The sequence below is a fragment of the Lontra canadensis genome, unplaced genomic scaffold (assembly GCF_010015895.1).
Source record: "Lontra canadensis isolate GAN:19392208 unplaced genomic scaffold, GSC_riverotter_1.0 scaffold38, whole genome shotgun sequence".
NCBI lineage: Eukaryota > Metazoa > Chordata > Mammalia > Carnivora > Mustelidae > Lontra > Lontra canadensis.
The window spans coordinates 5607853-5634169 of NW_022631032.1; the positions used below are offsets into that span (position 1 = coordinate 5607853).

Genomic DNA, 26317 nt, shown 5'->3' on the forward strand with positions numbered 1-26317 from the left:
GTGTTGTGTGTTTTGTATGGGCTCTCACTCAGATCCTCCCTGCAGCCTTCTGAGGCTGAGGTTATCACCCCCATTTTACAGAAAAGGAAACCGAGGCCAAGAGACTGGAAGTACCTTGCTGCTCATGGCTGGATCTGTGGCAGGGTCTGAGCCTCATGTTTCCTGCCCTCACTCTGAGCCCACCCCGTGCTGAGTGTCTCTGTGGCACTGGAGGAGGCCAAAGGGAGCAGAGTGCCCTCGAGGGTATGGTCCTGGGGGTTCTGCAGGATTTGAGAACCCCATTCCTTCCCTACTACCAGGCTACCACACTTGCCACACACATATGATTATTCACTGCTGTATCTCCAACACCTAGCTTGGCATATGATCAGTGTTCAAGAAATCTGTTTTAATTGAGTGAATGAGTGTGTCCTGATTTTTTCCATTAAAATGACTTTAAAATGATTGTGCAAACATACACAAACACAGTGATCGAAATATGGCAAGATGGTAATTGTTGGAGTTGGGCAATGGATACTTAAGGTGCTCGTTTTATCATTCTTTCTGTTTTTCTGTATGTTTGAAATTTTCCATAATAAAATTTTTTTTGAATTTAAAATTTCTATATCAATTCCTATCATTATTCTCCTTGTAAACATACACTTGGATAGCTCCACTGTGTTCCACCAGTTCTCACTGTTAGACACTTGGCTGGGCCTTTCTTTGTGTTTCTACTTCCTAGGATTATTTTTCTATTTCTTCTGCTATAAATTATGTGATTAGCCTCCTTAGATATAAATTTTGTGCTGCATCTCTGATTTCTTCCCTAATAATACATTGCTAGGGGCGCCTGGGTGGCTCAGTCAGTTGTGTCTGCCTTTGGCTCAGGTCATGATCCCAGGGTCCTGGGATCGAGTCCCACATCAGGCTCCTTGCTCAGCAGGGAGCCTGCTTCTCCTTTTCCCTCCACTGATCCCCCTGCTCATTCTCTTTCTCTTCCTCAAATTAAAAAAAATTGCTAAATGTAGGATTTCTGGGAGGAGAGATGGATTTTTTTCCCAGAATCTCTTTGCCAAATTGCTTTCCAGAGAGATCACACCAACTGATATGCACCCATCCCCCGAGGCAAGCATTTTATGTTATCTTTTTAAATGTCGGTGTGGTCAGTTTTTTAGAAATGATAATGGCTTGTTCTGACTTTGTATTCTTGGATTCTCACCAAGGCCAGGCCATGTCCCTTTGTCAGTCAGTCTTCGGTGAACTGCTCTAGTCATAGCCTCTGCCCATCTATCTGCGGGGCTGTTTCCTTCTTAGTTGTGAAGTATTCTCATCCTTTGTTTTTGCTGCAAACACTTTATCCCATCCATCTTTCAGTGCTGTTGATGGTATGTTTTGACCTGCAGAAAACCTCAGTTTTACATGTAAATGTGCAGGCTCCCTCGCTGGCTCCTCTGCCCTCACAGCCCCTTGCCACTGGCCAGCTCTGACTGTTTACAGGGGGCAGGAGGGCCCCTGATTAGGAATAGGAGCTCTGGCGCTGGACGCCTGGGTTCAAGTGCCAGTTCTGGCTCCTACTAAATGCCGTGACCTTGAGCAAATTTCTTAATCTTGCTGTTCCTCCGTTTCTGATCCATAAAATGGGGATGATGAGATTAACTGTCTCCTAGTGTTTATATGAGAAGCAAATGAGCTGTTGTTTACACGTGCTTAGAATAGTTCCTGGGGAATAGGAAGTGCTAGAGAAGTTTTGCTTATATTGTTATCTACTGCTGTGAACCTGTGAGTCTTATCACTTGGAAAAGATTTTGCTTGCATGGCTAATACCTTACCAGCCAAAGAGAAATCTGGGTTTGTCGGACAGAGGAGTACCCTATTACAAAACAAACTAATTGCATGCCCCTGACACCACTGTACCACTGTGAGTAAGACGTGGTCCCTAGTCTTGAGCTGGTCCAGCCTCCAAGTGGTGGCTGTGGGTGTCCACTGACTGCCTGGGATCTGACCACCCGGCTTCTCTCATCTCTGCCTCTGTTCCCAGCCTTGACCTCCCTATAAGACTCTGGCTCTCATTAGCAGAGAAGGGATTTGTTGGAAAGTTGGGGAAGGAGGAGCTTCCCAAATGCACCTGGAATGCTGGCCATGCGCAGGAATGAGGGCAGCATTTTGTCTCGTCTGACCTGGTCTTCCTTCCTGTTCGCAGACCATGGGGGATGTGAAGCTGGCTGCCTCAACACAGGTTTCTAAAGCTTCCATCAGTGTGGATCACTCGAGAGCCGGTTCCGTGCCCCTGACCGAGGCCCCTGCTTTCATTGTGCCCCCTCGGAATCTCTGCATCAGAGAAGGAGCCGCCGCCAAGTTCGAAGGGAGGGTAAGAAGCATGGCCGGAGGGGAGGCTGGAGAGGAGATGGGGCAGGGTCATCCCTACTTTGGCACCCCTTTCCCTGGCAGGCTGGATCTTGTGGAAGCCTGGTTTTCTTCGGACCTACACATAGAGGGACTATCTATCAGTTTCCCTGACTTGTTTGGTTTATGGTGACTTTGGTCGGTGTTGGAGAACTTGGGGGTGGAACGGGGCTGTTAACATAAGTCATGTTCTGGGTAAGTGCTGTCTAATTGTAGAAGATGACACGGTCTGGTGGCAGTTTGGGTCGACATATGTGCCCTCCAATCTGGACAGCTGAGAACACACTGTCATTTTTCTTTCACTTCCTCCCCCCCAAGGAGCGTGTCATTAACTGGCCCTCTCGTGTATCTCCCTTGGCATATCCAGAGTAGTGCAGTGGGAGGTGGGACCCCTTGTCCATTCAGTCACTTTCGCTAATGAATACTGGTCTCTTGCTCTTACCCGGCCTCCATTTCTTCTTCTGCAAATTGGGCCTGGTAATCCCTTGTCTACCTCATGCTAGAAAGGAGGAGAGGAAGACAGGGACATGGAAGAACAACTGTAAGAATACTGAGGTTAGGCCCACGTGAGAGGCTTGTCGCGAGCTGCTGTTCAGGCGCCCGGGAAGTCACGTCGTCAGCTTGACGTGGAGAGGCACTTGGACGTCAAGGACATTTGCGAGTATTATTTGTCCAGGGGTATACATGGGGGACCTACCCCAGGAAACACTGTAGAGGCTAGGTGGTGTTATGAATCTACAGTTGAAGAGCAGGCCCCTGCACGAGTACAGAAGCAAGGGCTCAAGCACACCCCTCATCCAAGATGGTGCTGGGCCTTGCCTTTGTTGAAGCACCCGGTTTAGCCTTGTGTGGGATGGCCCTCACCATCGGGATAGTGCAGGGCTGCACTGTGGTACGTGCTCCACGTGGTCCTATAGTGAGGGCTGTTGGCCAGCGGGGCTGACGTAACAGTCCTTGTCACCCCTTCCCCCAGAAGAAGATAGTGGGGAATGTTGGTAACGCTGCTGAGGGGTCTCTGTCCTCTTTCTGGGCCCTGCCAGAATGAGGGCTCCTTTCTTTTGCCCTGACTATGGTCCCACATTCCTGCAGCTGGCAGGAAAGAAGCAGCAAAAAAATCCCTGAGGACTTAGAAATGGCTTACACCATGGGAAGGAGTGGCATAGTGATACAGGCTGTGGTTTGGATGCACACCGAGAAGACTGCTGAGGGAGAGAAGCCAGCCCATAAGGTCACACACTGAATGCCTCCATGGGTATGAGATGTCCGGAGCAGGCAAAGCTATCGTAGATTTGTGGTTGCGGGGCCAGGGAGGAGGCATGGGGCCTGACCACTAATGGCTGGAGGGTTCCCACTGGGGATGATGGAGATGTTCTGGAATGAGATGGCGACGGTGGCCGGACCACTCTGTGAAGGTGTTATACAACACTGACTTTATACTTAAAAGATAAAATATAAAAAATGAACTTGAAAAAATGGCTTAGCAAAACTGATCTCATCTCCAGTACCTTCCCTCCTGCCCTACTGTCTTGGGGAGATGAACTCCATCTCGAATTCTGGCAGACACGGGGAGGAAGAGAGGACTTAGCTTCCTCTGTAGTATGGTGTTGCTTCTGCTTCCTTTGCTGCCTTTGGAGGTCACAAAGGGACCATGCCCTTGAGTAATTTGCTCTGGAATCTTGTAGAATGAGCGTTGGCCCAGGCATCAGCACACTGAGCTCTCTGTAGCTCGGCCACCCTCCCAGTGGCTTCACACCTTCCATGGACCTGGGTTTACTTCTCTGAGAAGACACAACTCATGGTTTCTGTATTTCTGGCCTCCAGGAATGTGAAAAGAAAGTGGGGTGAGGAAGAAAATGGTAAAACCACTTCCCAAAGTTAAAAAGTATAGTAACATTGTAGTTTTTGAGGTAAAATTCACATAACATAAATAACAACCCAGTGGACTGAATGCATTCACAGTGTTGACTGCAGTGTTCTGAAAGTACGGCATTCTCCGGGAATTTTATTTTGCTTATATTGATGAAAGTTGACTTTCTATGTTGCATGTGAATTATATGTTGAAATGAATGCCTTCCTTGAAAGTCAGCCTGCAGAGCTCCCTTACCCTTTCCAGCCTGCCTGAACTGATGCAGAACAACACCTGGGCAGCATGCTGGCAGAAGACAGTTACAGAGAGAACTTAGATGGCGTGTCTGGCTCCATCCAAGAGCTTACAAATGGAAATACAGAGGGAGAGGCTCTCCTCGAAAGTGCTCTTAAACGAGCATGCCACAAGTGTGTGTGATCACCATAGCAAAGGGCACAGAAGGATGTTTTGCATTAGGGAAGAGCCATCTCAGAAGATTCCAGAATGAGGACGCTGGTTGTTTTGCTACCAGAGATGCGGTTGAACAGGGAGTGTTCCTGATCTGATGCCCTCAGAGAAGAGAGAAGTAAGGTGGTGTTCACCTGGAGGGCTTTGAGCGGGAGTTGCTGTTATAAAAGACTGAGCTCCGAACAGGGTTACCCACTGACTGTAGCCAGCAGTTCTCTGCCTCCGGTGCCTGCTGCAGCACTTGACCCTGCCTGCAGCAGACCCGTCCCTCCAGGTGGTATCCTGTTCAGATGCTCGTTCTGCACCAAACCAGCTCTGGTTTTCTGTCACAGCCACCTCAGGCTCTCAGCTCTTCGTTAACTGGGCTCATGTAGAATCTCTTTTGAATGGCTGCTTAGGCCCAGGCTGGTGGTCACTGCAGCAGGCATAGCCCTCTCTTCTTTGTGGCGGCCACAGGGGCTCCGTCTACTCCCTTCTGTAAAGTTGCCACCACCAGCCCGAGTGCTAATGCCTGGTGTGGTGGGTCCTGGGGTGTCCCACCTTCTTCTGAACAGGGCAGAAGGACCTGCCCATCACTGGAGAGAAATGCAGTGGCTACCAGGATGTGAGAAAGTTAGAAAGGTTTGCTCCTTGCTGCCTTCTGAAGCCAGTAATCGGAAGTGGGTTCAAATTTATGCTTTTTGTTTTTATTCCTAAAAGAGATAAAATGGTTGCTGCCCTGCCTTCATTTCCTTATTTTACCTATATTTATAGGCTAAGGACTTAATGAACCTTTTCCTCCAATAAAGCCCCTCTTTCTATCAAGAAGACTTGGGAGACATTAAGGTGGAACCACAGGTCACCCTTGTGGCTCATGTCTTGTTCTGAGAAGCCCCAAACTGAGATGTTCAGTCTCAGTACCTCATATCCATCAGGGCTTTTCCACTTTATGGCAGACCCTTTGGACAGCCAACACATAACCCGTTACCACTTCCCTTTGCCTTTGACCTGTTCTCCTCTAGAAGCCATTGTGGAGGTTTCCCTTCCAGCTAGAGGTGGCTCAGTGACACATTCTGGCTGGTTTCCAGGAAAGCTCTTACTTTTCTGATTTAAAAAAAAAAAAATCACTGGTGCTCTCATGTTCCACCCCTCCTCTGCTTCTTGCCTCGAATGCAGATATGATGTCTGGTGCTCAACTGCCATATTAAAACCATGAGGCAAACCAGAACATTGAGGATTGGCTGAGGTGGGCATGGGTTGTGGGTACAGCAGTGGAGGGAACATAATCACTAGAAACTAAGAGACAAAAAATCCTAGGACTTAAATACTTTTTTAGATAGGATCTTTGGCTGTGGTTATTCATACAGGAAATTTTACAAAAACGTATTCCTAACTGATAAACTCCCAATGAGATGCCTGTGGAGTTATTGTCTCTTTAATTGATGGAAATAAATAGGGAAGAAGACATAGCACAGAAAAGAATGAAAAAACTTTCAGATCAGACAGAGAAAGATAAATACTATATGATCTCTCTTATATGTGGAATCTAAAAGAAAGAAAAAGAAAAAGAAACAGCCAAACTCATAGATGCAGGGAATCAGATTGGTTGTTGCCAGAGGTAGGGGTGGGGTGTGGGCAAAATGGAGAAAGGCAGAAAGGTACAAACTTCCAGTTATAAAATAAATAAGTCATGGAGATGTCATGTACAACACGGGGACTGTAGTTTACAATACGCTGTTGTATATTTAAAAGTTGCTAAAAGAGTAGATCTTAAAAGTTCTTATTACAAGAAAAAAATTTATCACTGTGTTTTGATGGATGTTAGATTCAATGTGGTGATCATCTCACAATATATACATAAATAGAATCATTTTATTATATACCCAAACCTAACATGTCATAGGTCAGTTATATTGCAATAAAAAAAGAAAAAGAAAAAAAAAACTTCTTTCAGACCCTTACCAAATCCACCAATAGTGATGAGAGTACCTTACTCTGAGTTGAAGGTGGCCTGGCCCTTAAAGCATTCTAGAAGAATTCATTCCTCCCTGGCTCTGGCCATCTGGCCTGAACTGACAGAGTCTAGGATCTATGAGAGGAAGTCAACCATATGGGGTTAGGAGGTGAGTTAATATCATGTAACTGTTAATGACATTTTCTATAATGTCATTATAGAAAACCACTATTCAATCAGGGTCTATTGATGTAGCCAAAGCAGCCTACCTTTTAAAATTTTTTCTTGGGTCTGTCAACTGGAGATTATATTTTTAAGAACTCATAAAACTTTGGATCTGTATCTCATCAGTACCACCTCTAGACCCAGGCAACCTGAACCCACATTCTAGAAACCCCTGTTCCTTCATCTGGCTGTATCTTTACCCCACAGCAGGGGATCTATCTGCCTAAAGGTTGTGCCCATGGAGCCACACTATCCCCCAGGTTCTGAGGACCTGGGATCCCAGAATTGTCTACCAAATGGCCCTGAACCCACTCCAACGCCTGTGTGGGCCTCTTTGCATGAAAAGGCCTGCTAGGCCTGAGCAGGGTGGTCTGGGAGCAGCTTTTTGCTTGGGGGAGCAAGACAGTAGACGTAACTCAGATTTGGGGCTCTGTTGTCTGCCCACATGTATAAGGGGACCCCCACAGTGCAGGACACCATGAGGGTGAGAAGAATAGTACGCCGGACTGTGCCACCACAGGTCAGCATTGCTGGGCCCCGGTTCTGGGGCCTCCTTGCGTGATAGCTGGGGCCACACCAATGCCAGGGGCTGATGGAAACTGTTCCACCTTCTGTTTCCCGTAGGGGCGACTAAAGCACCCATAGGCCGCTTTTCCCGACACCGAGTCAAATAGGAAAGGAGCAAGATGGTGGGGAAATATATTGACATGACTGGAGATTTCTTCCCCTCCGCCCTGGAATTCATTCTTACCAGAAAAAGCAAACATAGTGATAGCCCTGGCTGTGCTATAAGTCAAATGAGCTGATACTTCAGTGTCTCTTGAGAAGTCCGGCCCAAATGGGGCTTTCCTCCAGACCGAGGGGCTCGGTGCCTACTGAAGTGGGCTTCACGATGAAGGGCCAGCCCCACCTCCTCAGGGGGTCCCTGTTGAAGCCGTGGAGGGTGGAGGAAGGGAATGGAGAAGACCTGACCCACGAGAGCATGAGCACTTCCTCAGTTTCCATTTAGCCAACAGTAGTATCCCTCCCACACTGACTTCTTCCCAGCTCACTTCTAACTCGGAAGTGCTCAGCCACTGTGAGAAATTCGAGGGCAGTATCTGCTAACTTCGGTGCTTTCTGTCCTCAGGAGTCTTGGTGTAGTTCTGGAGGAAAATGCGTCTATGTAAAACAGTAGGATATGACAGTGTATAATTAGAAGCTTGAAATAGTTGAACAAATTGCTTGTACTATAGGAATTTAGAGGAGATTAAGACAGGGTTTGCGGTGGCTTGGAAACCTGTTTCCTGCTTCCTGACTTCTGTCCTTGCAGTTTGTCCTTCCTGTAGTGCAGGTCTGACTGGGCCGCCCCTGCTTCATGTCCCCGAGCCTTGCTTGGGAGTTCTTCAGCGCTGCCTACGAGGCCTTTGCAATCAGCTCCTAGCTGCCCAGCCCTGTCCTGCTCTCCTGCCTTCCTCCCCCTAACACAGCCAGCCCTAACCCCGCTCACCCAGCCCGCAGTCCACAAAACGGGGACTTTGTTCTGCTTTCACTTTTGAGGAAAAAGGGAAATACGAAAAGTATTTTATCTTTCCTCTCCAGCTGGGGTTAGGAATGGGGACAGAGTGTGATAGAAGTAACATTTATTGGTGTCCTGTGGGGTCAGACGTGTAATTGTAGTCATTTCATCTTCATGGTAAGGTGGCCTTCTCTCCATTTTTTTTTAATAGAGGAAGAACTGGGGGGCTCAGAATGATTACAGATCATGTTAAGGTTTTGTCAGTAAGTGATAAAGGCAGTACTTTGGGGTCCAAATCTTGTATTTCTTACACTATATGATGCCATCCCTGTCTCATGTCTCATCTGGTTTCTGGAACTCTGTTTCTTACTCATCATCACGCCCTGGGAGTGGCCTGATGCCAGCCGCCTGATGTGTGCTCAGTACATGTTGAGTGCCCCCCAAGAACCAGGTTGGTAGGGTCTAAAGCTCCAGACCTCTTGCCAGTCAGGTTCATAGGGACTTGGTCTTATGCTTCTTATAGGGTCTTAGCTCCGCTTATCCCATTCAGTCTCTGGCTGGCCCTTCCAGAGCCCTCACTGTTTACCCACACGCCTGCATCCCTGCCCCCTTCCCTTCCTCAGGCTGTGCCTTTATCAAGAATGCCCTTTCTCCTCCTCTCCACCTCATCCAGCATACGGGTCCAAATTCAATTCCGCCTCCTTCAGGCTACTCATCCTTAAGGATGCTTTCTTTTTAAAGCATCTTATTAGAGTACGGAAGGGCCATGGTCATAGGATGTGGAATATTTCCAATAATCATATAAGATCACTTGTGAGTAATAACTACAGGAAAGAGTTGTCTACTTTGGCCTTTAAAAAATATATTATTTGTTAATTATCTAAAATAATTTTGTTATAGAGAAAAAATGATTTAAATGTTAAACTATTTGTAAAACAAAAATTCAAACAACGTAAACAAGTTCCTTGCCTTGACGCATACTTTGCTCTCCAGAGGTAACCATTGTCTACACTTGGGGTATCCTTCCAGAAATGTTCAATGCACACAGAAGCAAGTATCTGCATTTGCTTATATATATATACACACACAAACGGGCCCATGTACGTGTACTGGTCTGCAACTTGGCCTTTTTGCTTCACATCTTTTGGCATTTATTTTTCATATTGGCACATACATCTACGTCATAGATCTAAACATGAACTTTGTAACACTCTGTGCTTCCCTTCTCTGGATTCCTTTAATACTTCCATGTATGACTCATTTTTACTTTGATCAGATTACAGTTTTATCGGTTGTTGTTAATTGTCTTTTGCTTCTCCATGAGAATGAGTTACCCAAGGTCAGGAGCTGTATTCTCCAGTAGAAAGGCTGGTAGCCGCCCGTGGCTATTTCAGTTTAGGTTAAGATTAATTACAATTAAATAAAATTTAAGATTCAGTTCTTCAGCCATGCCATCCCATTTTAAGTGTTCCTTATCCACATGGAGCTAGTAACTACCAGGTTGGGCCACACAGATTATTGAACATTTCTGTCATCACAGAAAGTGCTGTTGGACAAGGATGATCAGGACTACTCTTCCATTTAACTCAGTTCCCATAAACCAGAGACCCACAGCCAGAAGATATATTGAAAGTAGCATTCCATTTGCAATAGAAATAAGACATTAAATTCTTTTTTTTAGTATAAAAATACTTCTAATTCAAATGAAGTTTTATAAATTTATTTAATCCATCTTATAAATAAACACTTATAACACTTATAAATAAACATGTAATCTTTCAGAGATATTTTTGTTGCATTAGTTACAAAGACATATATTCAATGTCCCTTTTTCTTTTTTTACAGCTGACTGATTTTCTTTTGCTTTTTTAAATTGAAATCCAGTTAATTAATATAAAGTATATTATTCATTTCAGAGGTAGATGTCAGTGATTCTTCAGTCTTATATAATACCCAGTGCTCATCACAAGTGCCCTCCTTAATGCCCATAACCACCTCCCACCTTAATGCCCATAACCCCCCACCCACCTCCCCTCCAGCAACCCTCAGTTTGTTTCCTATGATTAAGAGTCTCTTATGGTTTGTCTCCCTCTCTGATTTCATCTTGTTTTATTTTTCCCTCCCTTCCCCTATGATCCTCTGTTATGTTTCTTAAATTCCACATATGAGTGAAATCATATGGTATTTGTGTTTTCCTGGCTGACTTATTTTGCTTAGTATAATACACTCTATTGTAATGACACATCCATATCACTGCACATGGCAAGATTTCATTTTTTTTAAAGATTTTATTTATTTATTTGACAGACAGAGATCACAAGTAGGCAGAGAGGCAGGCAGAGAGAGAGAGGAGGAAGCAGGCTCCCTGCTGAGCAGAGAGCCTGATGCAGGGCTCGATCCCAGGACCCTGGGATCATGACCTGAGCCAAAGGCAGAGGTTTTAACCCACTGAGCCACCCAGGTGCCCCAAGATTTCATTTTTGGATGGCTGAATAGTATTCCATTGTGTGTGTGCGTGCGTGCGTGTGTGTGTATGTGTGTGTGTGTATGTACATATACCACATCTTCTTTATCCATTCATCAAAACATTAAATTCTTGAGCATTTGCTTAGGGCATAAGATTCAATTCAAAGAAAAATGTAATCTCTTGATCAAAGTATCTTTGTCTTCCATTTTTGTTGAAGAATGGTGATCTTGGTATCTGGGCCAAATTGAAGGGCTCCCAAAGTTTCCCTAGCTGTCCATTCCAGGTAGCTCAGAAATTTGCATGGCAAGGAGTCTGGTGGTGGGCTGTGGGGTGTTAGAGAGTTCTGCAGTACTCACCAGGAAAGCAGCAGAATGGAGAATGACAGGACAAGCATTGCGGAAGCTACTACAATTGTTAGCAGGAGGCCACTTCTGGCTCAGGACATCAGACTCAACAGACTTGCTGACTTCTCCTCCCTCCAAGAATGCCACTGATATGCACATATAAAGTTACAAAGATAATTGATTTAGAGCTGTACTGAGAACAGGGGAGGGGATGCGAATGGGTGAGTGATTTTCTCCCGGCCCTGCCTGCCATCGCATCTGAGGGGTGAGGCTTCAGCAGAAGCGAGAGCCCCATTTGCGAGGTGAAAGCTTGTGGAGACAAAGAGTGGCCTGTAGGACAGAGGTCAGGGTGGTTAAAGGATGTATACTTAATATCCATATGGAGAAAACTAAAGCTCATGGTATGGATATTGGGATTTCAGAAGAACATCTTTTTACTTGGCCATCAGGTGAAATGGTTGGCCGTGCTGTCTGCCCAGACATTCTGAGTGAAGCCTGCCAGTAGGTGTGTCCCGCTCAGGTTCCCTGAGCTTGCATTCGGGTCCCTCATTTGGAGAGACAGGACTATAACCATGGAATGGCAAACTCTCACCAGCTTCCTACATTTGGAAATGAGTTCTTCAGTTACAGATTGTGAACAGTTCACTCATGGCCACCAGAAGTTTGAAGAAAATATTTATACAATATAATATGGCTATCCGGAAAATTGTCCTGTTTTTAAAATCATAGATGAAGCTCAAAAGTGTTAGTCATGGTTACAGAACAGGAAGCAAACTCTGTAAGCTCTGGAAAACCCAAAGTAAAAGAATTGTGACTGGTAAGGTAGAGGTGGGAAGAGAAAGGAAGAGAAAACTAAGGACGCTAATGTCCTCAGTTTACCGGGTACGAGGTGAGGAGAAGCCATCTAAAAGAGATGGACCCAGTAATAAGTCTGAGTCCATGACTTAAAACCATAATGACAGAGGCCAAAAATGGTCAGCCAGAAGGCCATATTCAGCACAGAGATCTTTTGTGTTTGGCCAGCAGTGTTCTTCAAAAATTTGAGCAAAGATGTACAAATGAAAAGCCCACACACAAACACTTCATTTCTGAATGGCTTTGCTCACAAAGTAAGACTTGGTAGTGCTTCCATGTTGGGGACCACCACCTGCATCTAAGGGAGTCTCTGCCCGCTTGCTATGGTCCTCCCCATTCCTAGTCCTCTCCCAACACACGGCCAAGACTCTGTTGCCAGTTGTGACTTTGTCTTTTCCCTAGCTATGTTGGTATTAATAGTGGGAGAGTGAAAGGTGGGCAGAGAGGACCTCCTGACACTTCTTGTCCCCACCCATTTCCTGTACTTGTGTGTCCTGCCCAGACTCCATAGGCATATGAATTTGTGATCTGGCCATCAACGTCCAATGGAAGATTTAACAATCAGCATAGGACTGGTGGAGGGGTGGGGGGAGGCAGTGTAAGCAAAATTCCTCATCCTTCAGAGTGGGAATCTGCTAAATGCTATCTCAATTCCTAAATCAAGAAATAGACACAGTGTTCTATCTAGAATTAAAGATAAGAATGGTAAGAATAGAAAGATGACTTCAGCAGTTCTATCTGGAGAGTGATACTGTTGCAGGGAGGGGAAAGAAACTTTTTTGCCTTCAACTTTCACCTTCTACTTTAGACACATTTTTTGCTTGAATTTTTAAACAATAGATGGAAATTGCTTCTGCAGTTTGTAAAAAGCACAATAAAATTGGCTTGTTATATCTTTTTTTTTTAAGGTTTTATTTATTTGTCAGAGAGGGAGAGAGAGAGAGGGAGAGCACGAGCAGGAGAGGGCAGAGGGAGTGGGAGAGGGAGAAGCAGGCTCCCCATGGAACAGGGAGCCCAACTCAGGACCTGATCCCAGGACCCTAGGATCATGACCTGAGCCGAAAGCAGACATTTAACCGACTGAACCACCCCGGTGTCCCTGGCTTGGTGTATCTATCTGAGCTCGTGTCCAGATTCCATCTGATAAGTGGTCAAAGGTGAATACACAGTTTACATGAAAAGAAACATACGCAAAGTCTGGGTGTCAAAAAGTATATAGCTCTGCATCAAAATACATTGCATGGCAGTGCGAGCAATTAAACAAATGGAAGTTCAAGTATGTGTGTGCCTGAAAACCAGCAACATAAACGACACCGAGAGCTCACTGTTGGCCTAAGAGGAAACAAGTGAAGGTTTCCTTTGCTGGGAGCACCATTTGGCTCAGCCTTTCTGGGGCTCACACTGGCAGAATGTTACAGGGACAACCAAACCATCGATGTTTTGCCAAGAATTCTGCTTTTAACACCATATTCTACCCATAATGGAGAAGGAAAATTAATTGGTGCAAAGATGTTCAGAGCACTATTTAAACAAACAAAAAAAAAGAACGGGTTTTGCTCAAACGAAGATGATTAAATAAACATGTCAATATGGCAGATATCGCATAGTCATATACTTATCTTTTTGGGGAGCGATATCCATCAGTGGGAATGTGTACGAATGATGCAAAGTGGAAAGAGAAGTGGAGCAAAGATACCATGCACAGTCCGATCCTATCACATAAAAGCATCTACATGATCACTGCCTAAAACTGGGAGAGTGTTTGGAATGATGTAAATAGACATCTTTTTGTTGTAAGTTCTTTCAGCATCTGTAGTTTTTATTTTAAAAATTTATTTATTGACTTATTTTTGAAGGTTTATTTATTCGAGGGAGAGATAGCATGCGTGTGAGCAAGCATGAGCAGGAGAAGCAGAGGGAGAAGGAGAGAGAATCTCAAGTCAATTATGCATGGAACATGGAGCCCCACAAGGGACTCGATCTCATGACCCTGAGATCACCAATCTGAGCTGAAACCAACAGTTGGACATTTGCAGGACTGTGCCACCTAGGCGCCCCTAAGTGTCTATATTTTTAAAATTTTACAGTGATAGTTTACCTGTCAGGGAGCAAGAGAAAAGGCTGGTGCTAATGGATGCATCTGTCTCCTTCCTAAGAGGCTTTTAGGCACCTATTATTTTATTTTATTTTTTTTTAAGATTTATTTATTTGACAGAGATAGATCACAAGTAGGCAGAGAGGCAGGCAGAGAGAGAGAGAGAGAGGGAAGCAGGCTCCCTGCTGAGCAGAGAGCCCGACGTGGGACTCGATCCCAGGACCCTGAGATCATGACCTGAGCTGAAGGCAGCGGCTTAACCCACTGAGCCACCCAGGTGCCCGGCACCTATTATTTTAACATGGTTCCGATTATCTCGACTGTCTGCTTGAAATGGAAACAAAGTTCTGTGGCAAAATGAGCAATGAAAGATTGAGGGACCAGATCAGGCTCTTCTTACTCTGTGTGCCTATGGTGGCCCGATGGAGGAGGTGTGAAGTGAATGCCAGGCTTGGCATTCATCAGACCCGAGTCATGGGAAACATCAGTATGGCCAGGCAGAGACAGTTTCTGCAGGACCTGAGATGTTCACATTCCTTATAATACGCAACCTCCTTCTAACTTTAATAATGAAGATGCTGCTTTCTTAAAAATTGACTCACATGAGTCGAGTTCTCTCTGTGTAGCCCAGACACTGGGACTATAAGGAAGAATAAAATGGGATCCCCACCAGCAGCAATCTTGCAACTAATGGATTATCAATTTTGGTTACAGAAAATTAGACTTTTTCTCTTCTCTGAAGCTTCTTCCAACTCCCTGTGTTCTTTTCCATTGCCACGTTCTAGAAGGGTTGTATTCTGCACTCTACAATTTAGAATTTAATTAGATGATTAACATAACATGTTTGGAAAGAACACTGGACTTGGGTTCTCATTTCTCTGAAGTTGCCTTAAAACTTTTAGCAAACCACTCAGCCTCCCGAGTCTCAGACTCCTTTGTATCAGATCACAAGTTAGATGTCCATTAAGGCCCTTTGCAGTCTGAAATTCTATGATCCATATACTGTCGGGTATGTTCCTTACTTCATATGTGAGTTTGTTAAAAACACACTTAGGTCCCAGCTCCTGGTGGGTGCCTAGGAAAGGAAGATTATTTGTTCAGTTTATGAATTTTCTCAATTTTAATCTGTTACCTCATTAATGTTCTGTTTTTATTTATGGTAGACTTCAGGTGTTTGAGTTTGATTCATTTAATTCATGTTTTCTTTTAACTCATGTTTATGGAGCACTTTACTCTGAGCCAGGCACTGTATCAGTTTAGAACAGGAAGTGTTCAAGGAGGCTGGACTCTCATTTGTGAGGTCTGTAGTATTTGCGATCTACAAATCAGGTTAGGAGTTGGACCAAATCATCTTGACAGTTGTTGCCATCTTTTGTTATTTTTTTTAAAAATTTCATTTTTTTATTTGACAGAGAGAGAGATCACAAGTAGGCAGAGAGAGAGGGAAGCAGGCTCCCTGCTGAGCAGAGAGCCCAGATGTGGGGCTCGATCCTAGGACCCTGACTGAGATCACGACCCGAGCTGAAGGCAGAGGCTTTATCCACTGAGCCACCCAGGTGCCCCACGTTTTGTTTTTTTAATCAGTTCCAACATCTTGATGTTGAAGTTTTCTTTGTAATTTGTTCCTATCATGTCTTATTTTTTAAAGATTTATTTTTTTTAGAGAGTGGGGTGGGGGCAGAAGGAGAGGGAGAGAGAGTCTTAAGTGGACTCCGTGCTGAGCACAGAACCCAACATGGAGCTCAGTCTCATGACCCTGAGATCAAAACCTGAGCCAAAACCAAGAGTCAGACTCTTAACCTATTGAGCCACCCAGGCGCCCCATAATCATGTCTTACTTTTTAAGTTGCTATAGAATGACATATCACGTTATAGTAGTTGCAGGTACACATAATGATTCAACATTTAGATATATTGTAAAATGATCACTACAATAAGATTAGTTAACATCCATGACCATATGTAGTTATAAGATTATTTTTCTTGTGATAAGAACTTTTAAGATCTACTCTCTTAACTTTCAAATAAACGGTATTATTATTATTATTATTGTTATTATTATTATCTTAAGTAGGCTTCTTGCCCAGCATGGACCCCAGTGTGGGGCTTGAACTCATGACTCTGAGATCAAGACCTGAGCTGTGATCAAGAGTGGGATGCTTCACCGACTGAGCCATCCAATATGGTATTATAAACTGTGTTACCCTGCTGTACATTACATCCATGACTTATTTATTTTGTAACTGGAAGTTTGCACGTTTTGAATGCCTTCACCCACTTCACCTACCTACCACCCCCTACCTCTGACAACCACCAGTCTGTTTTCTGTACCTATGAGCTTGTTTTTAGATTCTACATATAAATGAGATCCTATGGTATTTGTCTTTCTCTGTCTGACTTACTTCACTTAGCATAATGCCCTCACCTGTGTTTTCACAAATGACTAGATTTCCTTCTTTTTTATAGATGAATAATATTTTCTGATATATTTGTGCCACATTTTCCTTATCCACTCACCCATCAGTGGAACTTCTTAGTTTTCGTAATACGTTATACATTTCTATAGCATGTTAGAGTGCACACAGCCCTTCTGGGTTTCTTAGAGGGTAGAAAGTGTTAGTTACTTCAGCTCTCATTTCTAAGCAGCTGGGCAAAGGTAGGCAGAATTAAATGGAATGAAATGTATGAATGGAGGCCCAGTGAATCCCAGAGCAGAACTCTCTCAGGGAGACCTACACAGAAGATTTGGCCAAGTTTCTAACCACCTCGCCTGGGTTAAATCAGCCCATGCACGAGTGGGCTGGGGTCACCTGCCAGGGCTCCCAGGCCCTCCCCACCCAGCCCCCGCCAGGCTTCATCGGCTGCGAGGTTCTTCTCTGAGCACTTCTCAGCCCAGAAGCCTCCCATGGTTTTGAGTCTGGACTTCCTTCCTGACATTCATTGTTCTCCACAGTGCGGGGTCGGTCTAGTGCTCTTCCTGACTGCCCTAGGACCTGGGCCCCACCATCCCTGAGCAGGTCCTGGGAGTTCGTCGCCTCTCTGACTTGTCATCTTTCTACTATAGTCTGGACCCCGAATCTGTAAGAGCGCTCTCCAGACTCCACTTCTTTTAAAAAAATGTTTTGAAGATATTATTTATTTTTTTGAGAGAGAATGAGAAAGAGGACAGTGGGAAAGGGAGGGGCACACTCCCCACTGAGCAGAGTCCAACTTGGGGCTTGATCCCAGGACCCAGAGATCATGACCTGAGCTGAAGGCAGACACTTAACTGACTAAGCCACCCAGGCGCCCCGACTCAATTTCTTCCAGAGAACCCTCCTGCTTCTCCTTGCCACTTATGGTCTTCCTTCTGAGTCACCTGAGCCTTTCTTACACTGTATATCTTTGGCTTTATGTGCTGGTTATTTCTGTGCTTGTCACTAGAACAAGAGAGCCCCTTGAGAGCGATTTCTTACTCATGTTTGCATTCTTCACAGCATCTGGGATGGTGCCCTGCCCATGGTAGGTTTTCAGGAACACTTAGATAGATTGTAGCTAATAAGGGTGGATTTAAATACACCGGGCCACTGCAGTCAGCCTGGTGATGCTCAGATTTCATCCTTTGCAAACGTCTTCTTTTGGCAATTTGCTGGTTGTCATAGGGAACTGGTTTCTCTTAGAACCAGTGTGACAGTAGGGCTGGACAGTAGGAGGCAAGTGCCGGGGTCTTTGCTTTTAAATCTCTCTGGCCCTGGGCTTTCATTTTCTCATCTCTGAACAAGGAGGTTAGACCAGAAGATTCTGAAGCCTCTTTCTGCTGTAAAAATAAAACTTAAATGAGGTTTTAGGGTACGACTCATGGTTTCATGAGTGTGCACCGTGCTCCGTGAAGCTGTGACACTTAGGAAGTCCCACTCCACTGGCTGGTTAATTCAGTTGAGGAAACATGAGTTACAGGTAGGCTGTCTGGTACACCTGGGATGAAAATATGACAGAGAGGACCAAGAGACTGTCCCTACATTCAAGGGATTCACATTCTCAAACAACTGAGGCTGCGCACGCACCCCTTCAAACCCGCCCCACGCGCCCTTGAACACTGGCGTACTGTCTGGGAAGGTAGGAAGTTAGTTCGCCTGTTGCTTGTCACACCTGAGGGCTCCTTCACATTGGATATCTGTCTCCTGCCACTTATAGAGCACTATGGATGGATAAAGAAGCAGGAGCACAATGACAGGGAATGGACACCTGTGTCCCGACAGAGCTGTCTGAGTGGTGGTAAGGAGGAAACTGGCCCCTTGTGTTCTCTCATCTGCTGGTGCTGAGTCCCTGAGCAACTCCAGAGAGATGCGGGTCCACCCCTCTCAGAAGACTCCAGCAGGGTGTAGGGCAGGCCAGAAGCAGTGGGAGCAGGGTGGGGCGGAGGGGCAGTGTGGGGAGGGGGTGACTATTGAGGGCTGGTGTTTGAGATGGCAGGCACAGGCTTGGGAGGCAGGGTTGCCTGCGTAGTGTGAAGGACTTGGCTCACCCAGCCCCAAACCCTGGCACGCCTGACAGGGGAGTAAAAAAATGAGGCTGGAAGGGTTGGAGCCAGGAAGGCAAGGAAAAGCAAATCAAATCTGGATCCTGATTTAAAAGGCATTAGGCTGAGAGGAGCCAAGCACCTGAACATACTTTCCACAGCCTGTCATGTGGGGCTTGTGTCCTCTGTGAGCAGCAAGGGGAAGTTGAGGCCGTGGGGAAGGTATCCCTTGGTTGCGGCCCCCACAGCCCGGCTACTCGGGGACAGATGACACCGCACAGAACGCCAGAGGGCGGGGTGACCTGCCAAGGTTACGTCCAGGAAGGAGAGCAGAGACATCGGTTTCTGGGAGGAGTGAGCGTAATGACCTCATGCTGGTCACCCCCACACACATCTGAGGAGCTCTGGCACTGGACTGGTGACTCACCTGGGACAAAGCTCTTTTATAATAAAATCAAGTGAGTCGCTGCCCCACTTTGACTTCTTCAGTTTCAGCACTCAGGGTGTGGCTGTTTCAAGTTCGGGATGAAATCCGGACACCCAGGTGCCAGGGTCAGTGGACACGCCATGTAGAATTGTTACTTACAAGGGGTCCTTCTGAACCCACTGGGCTAAGACCAAGAAATCTGCATCTGACTACACCCACGTCCTCTACAGGTTATTCTTTAAGCCACCAAGGGAGACCACTGCAATCAAAGGTTATGGCTGCAGGCTTCGCGGCACGTTGGGGAGTATGTGGGAATGGCCAGAGCCGTGGACAAGGAGGTAGAGTCTTCTGGGAAGATGTATCTGATGATCAGGAAGGTGTTCTCTTCATTGATGGGCTGCTCGAGCACATGGCTGACTCATATAGGTCAGTGGATCTCAGAGATCTGTTCTGTGTTTGCTAAGGTGCCTATATGCACATTTAGTGCATAAGCAAATACAGAGTGTATAAGCATAGGGTTGGTACATAAAAAGATTTTACCCCACTTCCCCTCCCCAACCCCAAATTCACCTGCCTGGGGTAATATTACCCCCACACTAGATTAAGTTTTATGATGGTTAAAATCCTCTACTGGGACGGGGGTGAGGAATCAGAAAAGAGCAAAGGGGAAATACGGGCTAAGAATGACACACAGAAATGAGTGTCATACATTCTGTATAGTTGCTAAAGATGGGCTGTCAGTTTGACTATAACCTTCCCAAAAATCGTGATCAGGTGCAAGGACCATTATGTCCTTAAAAAGGAAACCAGTTGCTCAGGAGATGGCATGACAGGACATAAATAGTAAGAACTCTCCAGGTGGTGTGAACCAATGGATATGTACACATTCATCTGTGTGTAAAAAGAGGAGCGATCTAGATTTTAAAGGTGGTGAAAGATGCTATTGGGACAGAAGAGCAGAGGGTCCTGCCTCTGTCATGGTCCTCTGCCCTGTGATCCTCTCCACCTCAGAACTCAAACTGGCTTTTCCCAAACTGGCTCAGGCCTTCACCTGTTTTTCTTCACCTCTTCTCCTTTGTGGCCCTGAGATCTCTGTTCGATACTCTCTGATGGTCCCTGGACCTCTCAGAGCTCCCAGCCAGGTGAGAGGCATGACCTGTCTCAGGTTTTAAGGGTAGAAGCCGGATAGGTAGACAGGACTCCAGCCGTGGCCAAAGATGCATTGATGCCTTTGGGAGGCCCAGTTCACCTTGACTTCTTCTTCAGGGAGTGATGGATAGCCCTGTGCTTGTAAACATGAGCTTGCTAGGGCTCCAACGGTCATAAGACGTCTAGGCCTGTTACCAAAAACCTGTGTACAGACCTCTGTGCAGTGGGGCTGTGGAAGGAGTAGAAAGAACACAGGCTTTGCAGCCAGGAGAGCTGGCTTTGAATTGCTGCTACTAACTTCTCGAAGTTTCATAGATGAGCTGGGCATAGTAAGTCCTAAATCACAGCATGACTGGGAGGGAGGCCTCGCCCCATAGCAGAAGTGGGCCAGCACATAGTAGCTGCCTGATAAAATGATAGGAATTATACTAGTCATATGATCAGTATCACTGGTCTGCCATAACACTAAAAGTCTTGCTCGAAGAATGTTTTCAAGAAAAAAATACAATACGCTATTTAAGAAAACTTAGAAAAACAAAAGTAGAAAAATGGTTCGGACTGCATATGGTTCTCCCTTGCTCCACAGTCACTATGGTGAGTTTGTCTGATAGTTCTTGTGGGTTTTTTTGCTAAGCTGGGGATTTCTTTTGTTGTCAATGTAGGAATAACTGTAGGATTTATAGGGGCAGGGATCAGACTTAAATCCAGGCCCCTCCTGTACTAGCTGTGACCTGGGGTAATTTGCCTAGTTACTTCAAAAGTCCCTGTCCTATCTATAAGATAGGGATACTACTACCCATATTGTGGCATTGTTTAAAGAAAGCATATCTGAGGCGCCTGGGTGGCTTAGTGGGTTAAAGCCTCTGCCTTTGGCTCAGGTCATGATCCCAGGATCCTGGGATCAAGCCCCGCATCGGGCTCTCTGCTCGGTGGGGAGCCTGCTTCCCTTCCTCTCTCTCTCTGCCTGCCTCTCTGCCTACTTGTGATCTCTGTCTGTCAAATAAATAAAATTTTAAAAAAAAGAAAGAAAGCATATTTGCTTCAGTGTCATATAAATAAGTGCTTAATAACTTGTAGTCATAATTAAAATCATTCATACTGTTTTGTACCCTGCCTTTTTCACCCAACATATTTTTCTTTTTTTTTTTTAAGATTTTATTTATTTATTTGACACAGAGAGAGAGAGAGAGAGAGAGAGAGAGAGCGCGAGATCACAAGGAGGCAGAGAGGCAGGCAGAGAAAGGGGGGAATCAGGCTCCCCGCTGAGCAGAGAGCCCGATATGGGGCTTGATCCCAGGACCCCGAGATCATGACCCGAGCTGAAGGCAGAGGCTTAACCCACTGAGCCACCCAGGCACCCCAATATAATCATTTTTCAAATCACTGTTAACATAATTTTAATGGTTAATATTCCATTAAATTTGATATACTACCATGTACTGAGTCATTACAGCACTGGTGGTCATTTAGATGATTTGTAATATTTCCTTTTATAAATTAAACAAATTTTAAATAGGAAGCCTTCAGTCCCCTATTTAATATTATTTTCTTGGGTTTGCTTAGTTTATAGTAGGGGAATTACTGGAATAAATAAAGGCTTTGGGTATTTTTAAGTTCAAGTACTTTCCAAAAGGCTAGTCTTTGGCTCGCCCTGCCGTCAATGAAGGATGAGACAGAGGCCCCCAATTTCGTGGTCTATGTGCTCCTGGGTCTGTGACACGCATACCCAGTCTGTCCACACAGCGTGCCCTCCCACCAGCATCTTCCCGCCTCAGCTCACTGTCTGGTTCTCCTGAGATCAGCCCAACTGCTCTCGGAGCAAGACTCCTTCCCTGGGCCCCGGTGTGCCTCGGTCCTTTGGCGTAACCTCCTGGTGCTGGCCTCCTGGTCCTGGTGTCAGACTCTGACTAGAGAGGGATGGCATAGCTGCTGTAGTTTCAAGTTCAGAGATTCCTCTAGCCACCCAGGGTCAAGTCTTGAATTACAATTTGTTCTTCTTTTTCTCTTTTCTTCTTTGCACATCAAATCCCGACCTACATATTCATTAATTTTAATCTTTCTGTTTGAATCACCTCCTTATTCAGAGTATCTGTCACTGTGTCTTCACTGGATCTCAGACAAGGAGCCCTTAGTGGTGGACACTGCCCCCCGCCCATGAGACAGAGTGCTTCCAAGGGAGGGGCTGCGTCTACTGTGCTGACTCTGACATCGGTGTGCAGCAGGCATGGGCTGGGGCCTGTGGGGCAGGAAACACTGAAGACTGGACTCTTGGTCTTCGCTTTGAGGCAGCCTGCCTGAGGTGATCTGTGTGCGCACATGTAACTTTCATGTAATTTTCATGTAAGACTTGCTATGTTGACTCCGTCTTCTCTGTTTCTCCCGTAACTGTAGGCACTCTCTGAATGGTGACTAGCCCTTCATTGTCTCTCTGTCTCCTACAAGTGTGGCACAGTACCTGGGAAGGCTGCTCCACAAGCCTTTGTCAAGTGAGTGAATGAGCAAACATCAGTTAGTGAGCAAAACCCTAAGCTCTCTGGTCAGAGTATAAAATCCTGTAAAATATGTGACAAAATCTAGAGGCAAGAAGCATTCCCCAGACCTCACAGAGAAGGTGGGCTCCATCTTGGGCTGTCCTGGAGGTCACTAATTTATTCAATCACGAAGTAAAATGTGGTCCTTAATTATGCTCTCAAGAGTATTCTCTGGGAGTGAGGGGGCAAAGGTGAAAAATCTTGTCAAAAGACTAGGTGGTATTGGAGTAGCTTTTTGATATCTGGAACTTTCTTGCCTGTGATCCTATTACTCTAGTGGGAAAAGGCATGGGTTTGGAGGACGCTGTACTAATGAATTGTTAACTGGCTTTGACTTTGATTTTTCTTACTTGTAAACTTAGCATAGCGATGCTGACTTTCCAGGGCTACTGGGGAGATCGAACGTAGTGATGTGCACAAATGAGGCTGAGTGTCCATCTCCTTTGTCCCGTGTAGCAGGAACAGGAGTGGTTCACTGCCTCTGAAGGCCCCTCCTGTGGTCTCCAGCAACCCCGCAGAAGTATTGTAACCCCAGGGTGACGTGCTCATAGGTTGCTTAGGAGAGGAGCTGAGAAGTGACAGGAAAAAGGTTTTGTGTGCAGTTCATGAGTTAAGAGAATATCACTTCATTGTGGGCTTGATGGAAAACATTATGTGCGGTTGGTTCAGATCTTTCCAGAGGTCTGCCAGCAACCTCAGAAGTGGAGCCTTATTGAAAACAGCTGGGAGGAGGCTGGCGCCCAGCCTCAGCCTCCCATTGCTTTTCCATGCCCCAGAGCTGTCTCGCTCTGTGGACAGAGCTCAGCCCCAGGACTCTGCCAAGGGCCCTGGCAGCCTCAGCAGGGGATGGGCTGTGGCTCTGCCCAGCTGCAGACTCCAGCTCCAAGGTTGAAACCAGTTAAACCAGGAGGGTTTGGCCGGGACTGCCCGTCAGTATTTCTTCCAGGGCTTGGAGGTAACCGCTGACTCAGGTCCTTGCAGGATGAGTTAACTCTTATGAGGTTCTCTGGGCAGAGGTGCGGGCTGCCGGCCAGCCAAGTGGCAGATGGACTCCGTTGTCCTTTGAAGTCCTCTCAGCCATCCCACTGGGCTCCAGCTAGGGCTCGAGGACATGGTTCGAAGCACCCACGTGGAAGCCTCTCCCGCTCTCTGGGAAGGGCCTTCCGTTTAGCCTGCTGCCTGCTCTCCTACAGCCACAGCCCATTTGGTCTTACTCCAGCTGGTCAGCAGCCATGCCGACTTCAGCTGAATTTTCTTCAAGGATGGTGTGCCGTTCTCTCAGCCTTCTCTTCTGAGGGGACTTCGAGGCACAGCGAGTCTTTTTTTATTTGTTTTCATGAAAATGTGCTCCTAGCAAATTTGCATAATTCAAACCTCACTAAGTTTTTCAACTGTTTTGGTGCTTTTCAAGAAAGTAAAATATATTCGTTGTAAAAATAAAAATTGGAAATACAGAAAACATGGAAATGTTTTTCCCACCACTAGAGATAACAGCTTTTCCATTTTTGTAAATTTCCTTCTGATTTTTTTTTTAAAACAACTTTTTTTTTTAAGATTTTATTTATTTGAGAGAGAGTTTGAACAGGGGGAGGGACAGAGGGAGAAGGAGAGGTAGAAACAGACTCTCCACCGAGCAGGGAACTGGACTCGGGCTCAATCCCAGGATTTGAGACCATGCCTGAGCTGAAGGCAGCCACTTAACCAACTGAGCCCCCCAGACTTTCCTCTAGAAAGTTATATCTATTAAATATCATATAATACATACTAAAAACTATGGTTTATAAGCTTCCTTTTTACTTATTATTTAATGAACATTTTCTTACCTGTCTCAAGATTATAATTTTTAATAATGTTTAGTATTTTATCTTACTATTGTATTGTATTTTAAATAGACTGCATTTGGCTTTGTATTTCTAATTTTTAGTCTTTTAAATAACTTAAACTTATATCCATGATCATGGACATCTTTGATAATTCCTAAGACAGATATTTGACTTCGTGAATCTTTTTAAATCTTTTGATAGCTATTTCCAAATTGTTAAGATAGCCATATAAGATCACCATTACTATGCTAATTTTTATAGGTAAGAAAACTGAAGCTCAGATTGTTACCCTCATGTCAGCAACATTTAAGAATTTAATTTTCTGGGGGTGCCCAGTGACTCAGTTGGTTAAGTGTCTGCCTTCAGCTCAGGTCATGATCCCAGGGTCCTGGGACTGAACCCCAGAGTCAGTCTCTCTGCTCAGCAGGGGTTTGCTTCTTCCTCCCTGTGCCCCTCCTCCCTGCTTGTGTTTTCTTTCTCTCTCTCGCAAATAAATAAATAAAATCTAAAAAAAAAAAATTATTTTCCCCTACACTCATAAGTGCTAGTAATTACTTTAACTATTAACATACTTTAATGAAAGATATCACATCTTATTTTACATTTGCTTGTCACTTTTAAACATTTTTTATGTATTTGTCTGCCTCATGACTTCTTGTTTATATCCTTTGCTTATTCATTTATGTGTTCTTTTTATTTAGCCATATAAACATTTTACATATTAAGAATCTCCATCTTTATATTCTGTATATAATTTAGATATTTTTAGTGTGATTACCTTTTAATTTTGATCATAATTTTACTTTTGCACAAAGTTCCACATTTATGAGTGTACATATCTTTATGGCTTCTGCCATTGGTGTCAAGCTTGGAATCTCTAAGATTATATCTGTTTTTCTTTTAGCTTTTTTAAAATTTTTAATATTTAATCAAAATGGATGTTTCTGTGTATAGTATGAAGTAGGGATCCTAAATATGATTTTTTCCCAAGTGATCCGCACTTAATAATACTTTTCCCCCATTCTTCTGAAGTCACTTTTATCATATACTGAAGTCTCATGTATATAATTTATTTTAGGATATTTTGGACTGTTTTATTAACCAATACACACACACACACACACACACATATATATATGTATATATACACACACACACACACTTGTAGCAGACCCAAAATGGTTTTAATTATTGTAGCTTTTTAACATTTCTAATAGTATAATACCACTGTATCTAATAGTATATCTAATAGTATAATACCATATCTAATAGTATAATACCACTGATCACTTTTAATCCAGGGGCAGAGTACTTTTCATTATTTTTTCAAAACTTCTCATATGTGGTTTAGAAAGTTTTTAAACTTTCATTACATGGGAACTTTGCACTTTGTAAGTTTATTCCTGGATGAAGTATGTATGTTTGTATACTTTTTCTAACTGGTAATAGCTACTGGATATGAAAACAGTCTTACCTTTTGAGTGGTTAGTTTATAACAGGCTAAAGCCAATATTAGAGATACATGTGTAGCCTTTAATGCTTTTATTACTGAACAAAAAATACTAGAAATTAATGAACCAACTTTTCAATTCACAAAATCAAAGGATAAAACAAACCAAAGGAAAGCTGAAGTAAGATATTTATATAAGAGCAGAAATAAGTTCATTACAAAGTAGGAAAATGATCTTAATTAATACATTTAAGGAATAGTTTTGGAAATAGGCAAACCCAACCTGGCCAGGCAAAGAAAAACATAAAATTTAGAAGTGAGACTCT

The 26317-nt window shown here is 44.6% G+C and overlaps 1 protein-coding gene across 5 annotated transcripts in view; it reads left to right on the top strand.

Annotated features, from left to right (window-relative positions):
- MYLK (myosin light chain kinase) overlaps positions 1-26317 on the top strand; it is a 199544-nt gene that overhangs the window by 24779 nt on the left and 148448 nt on the right. For 4 of the 5 annotated variants that reach the window (XM_032869488.1, XM_032869489.1, XM_032869492.1 and 1 more), the window contains exon 2: positions 2180-2347. The exons of the other annotated variant lie outside the window; for it this stretch is intronic. In XM_032869488.1, coding sequence (XP_032725379.1) covers positions 2180-2347 — 168 coding nt within the window. The remainder of the gene's footprint in view (positions 1-2179; positions 2348-26317) is intronic. 5 annotated transcript variants of the gene reach the window in all.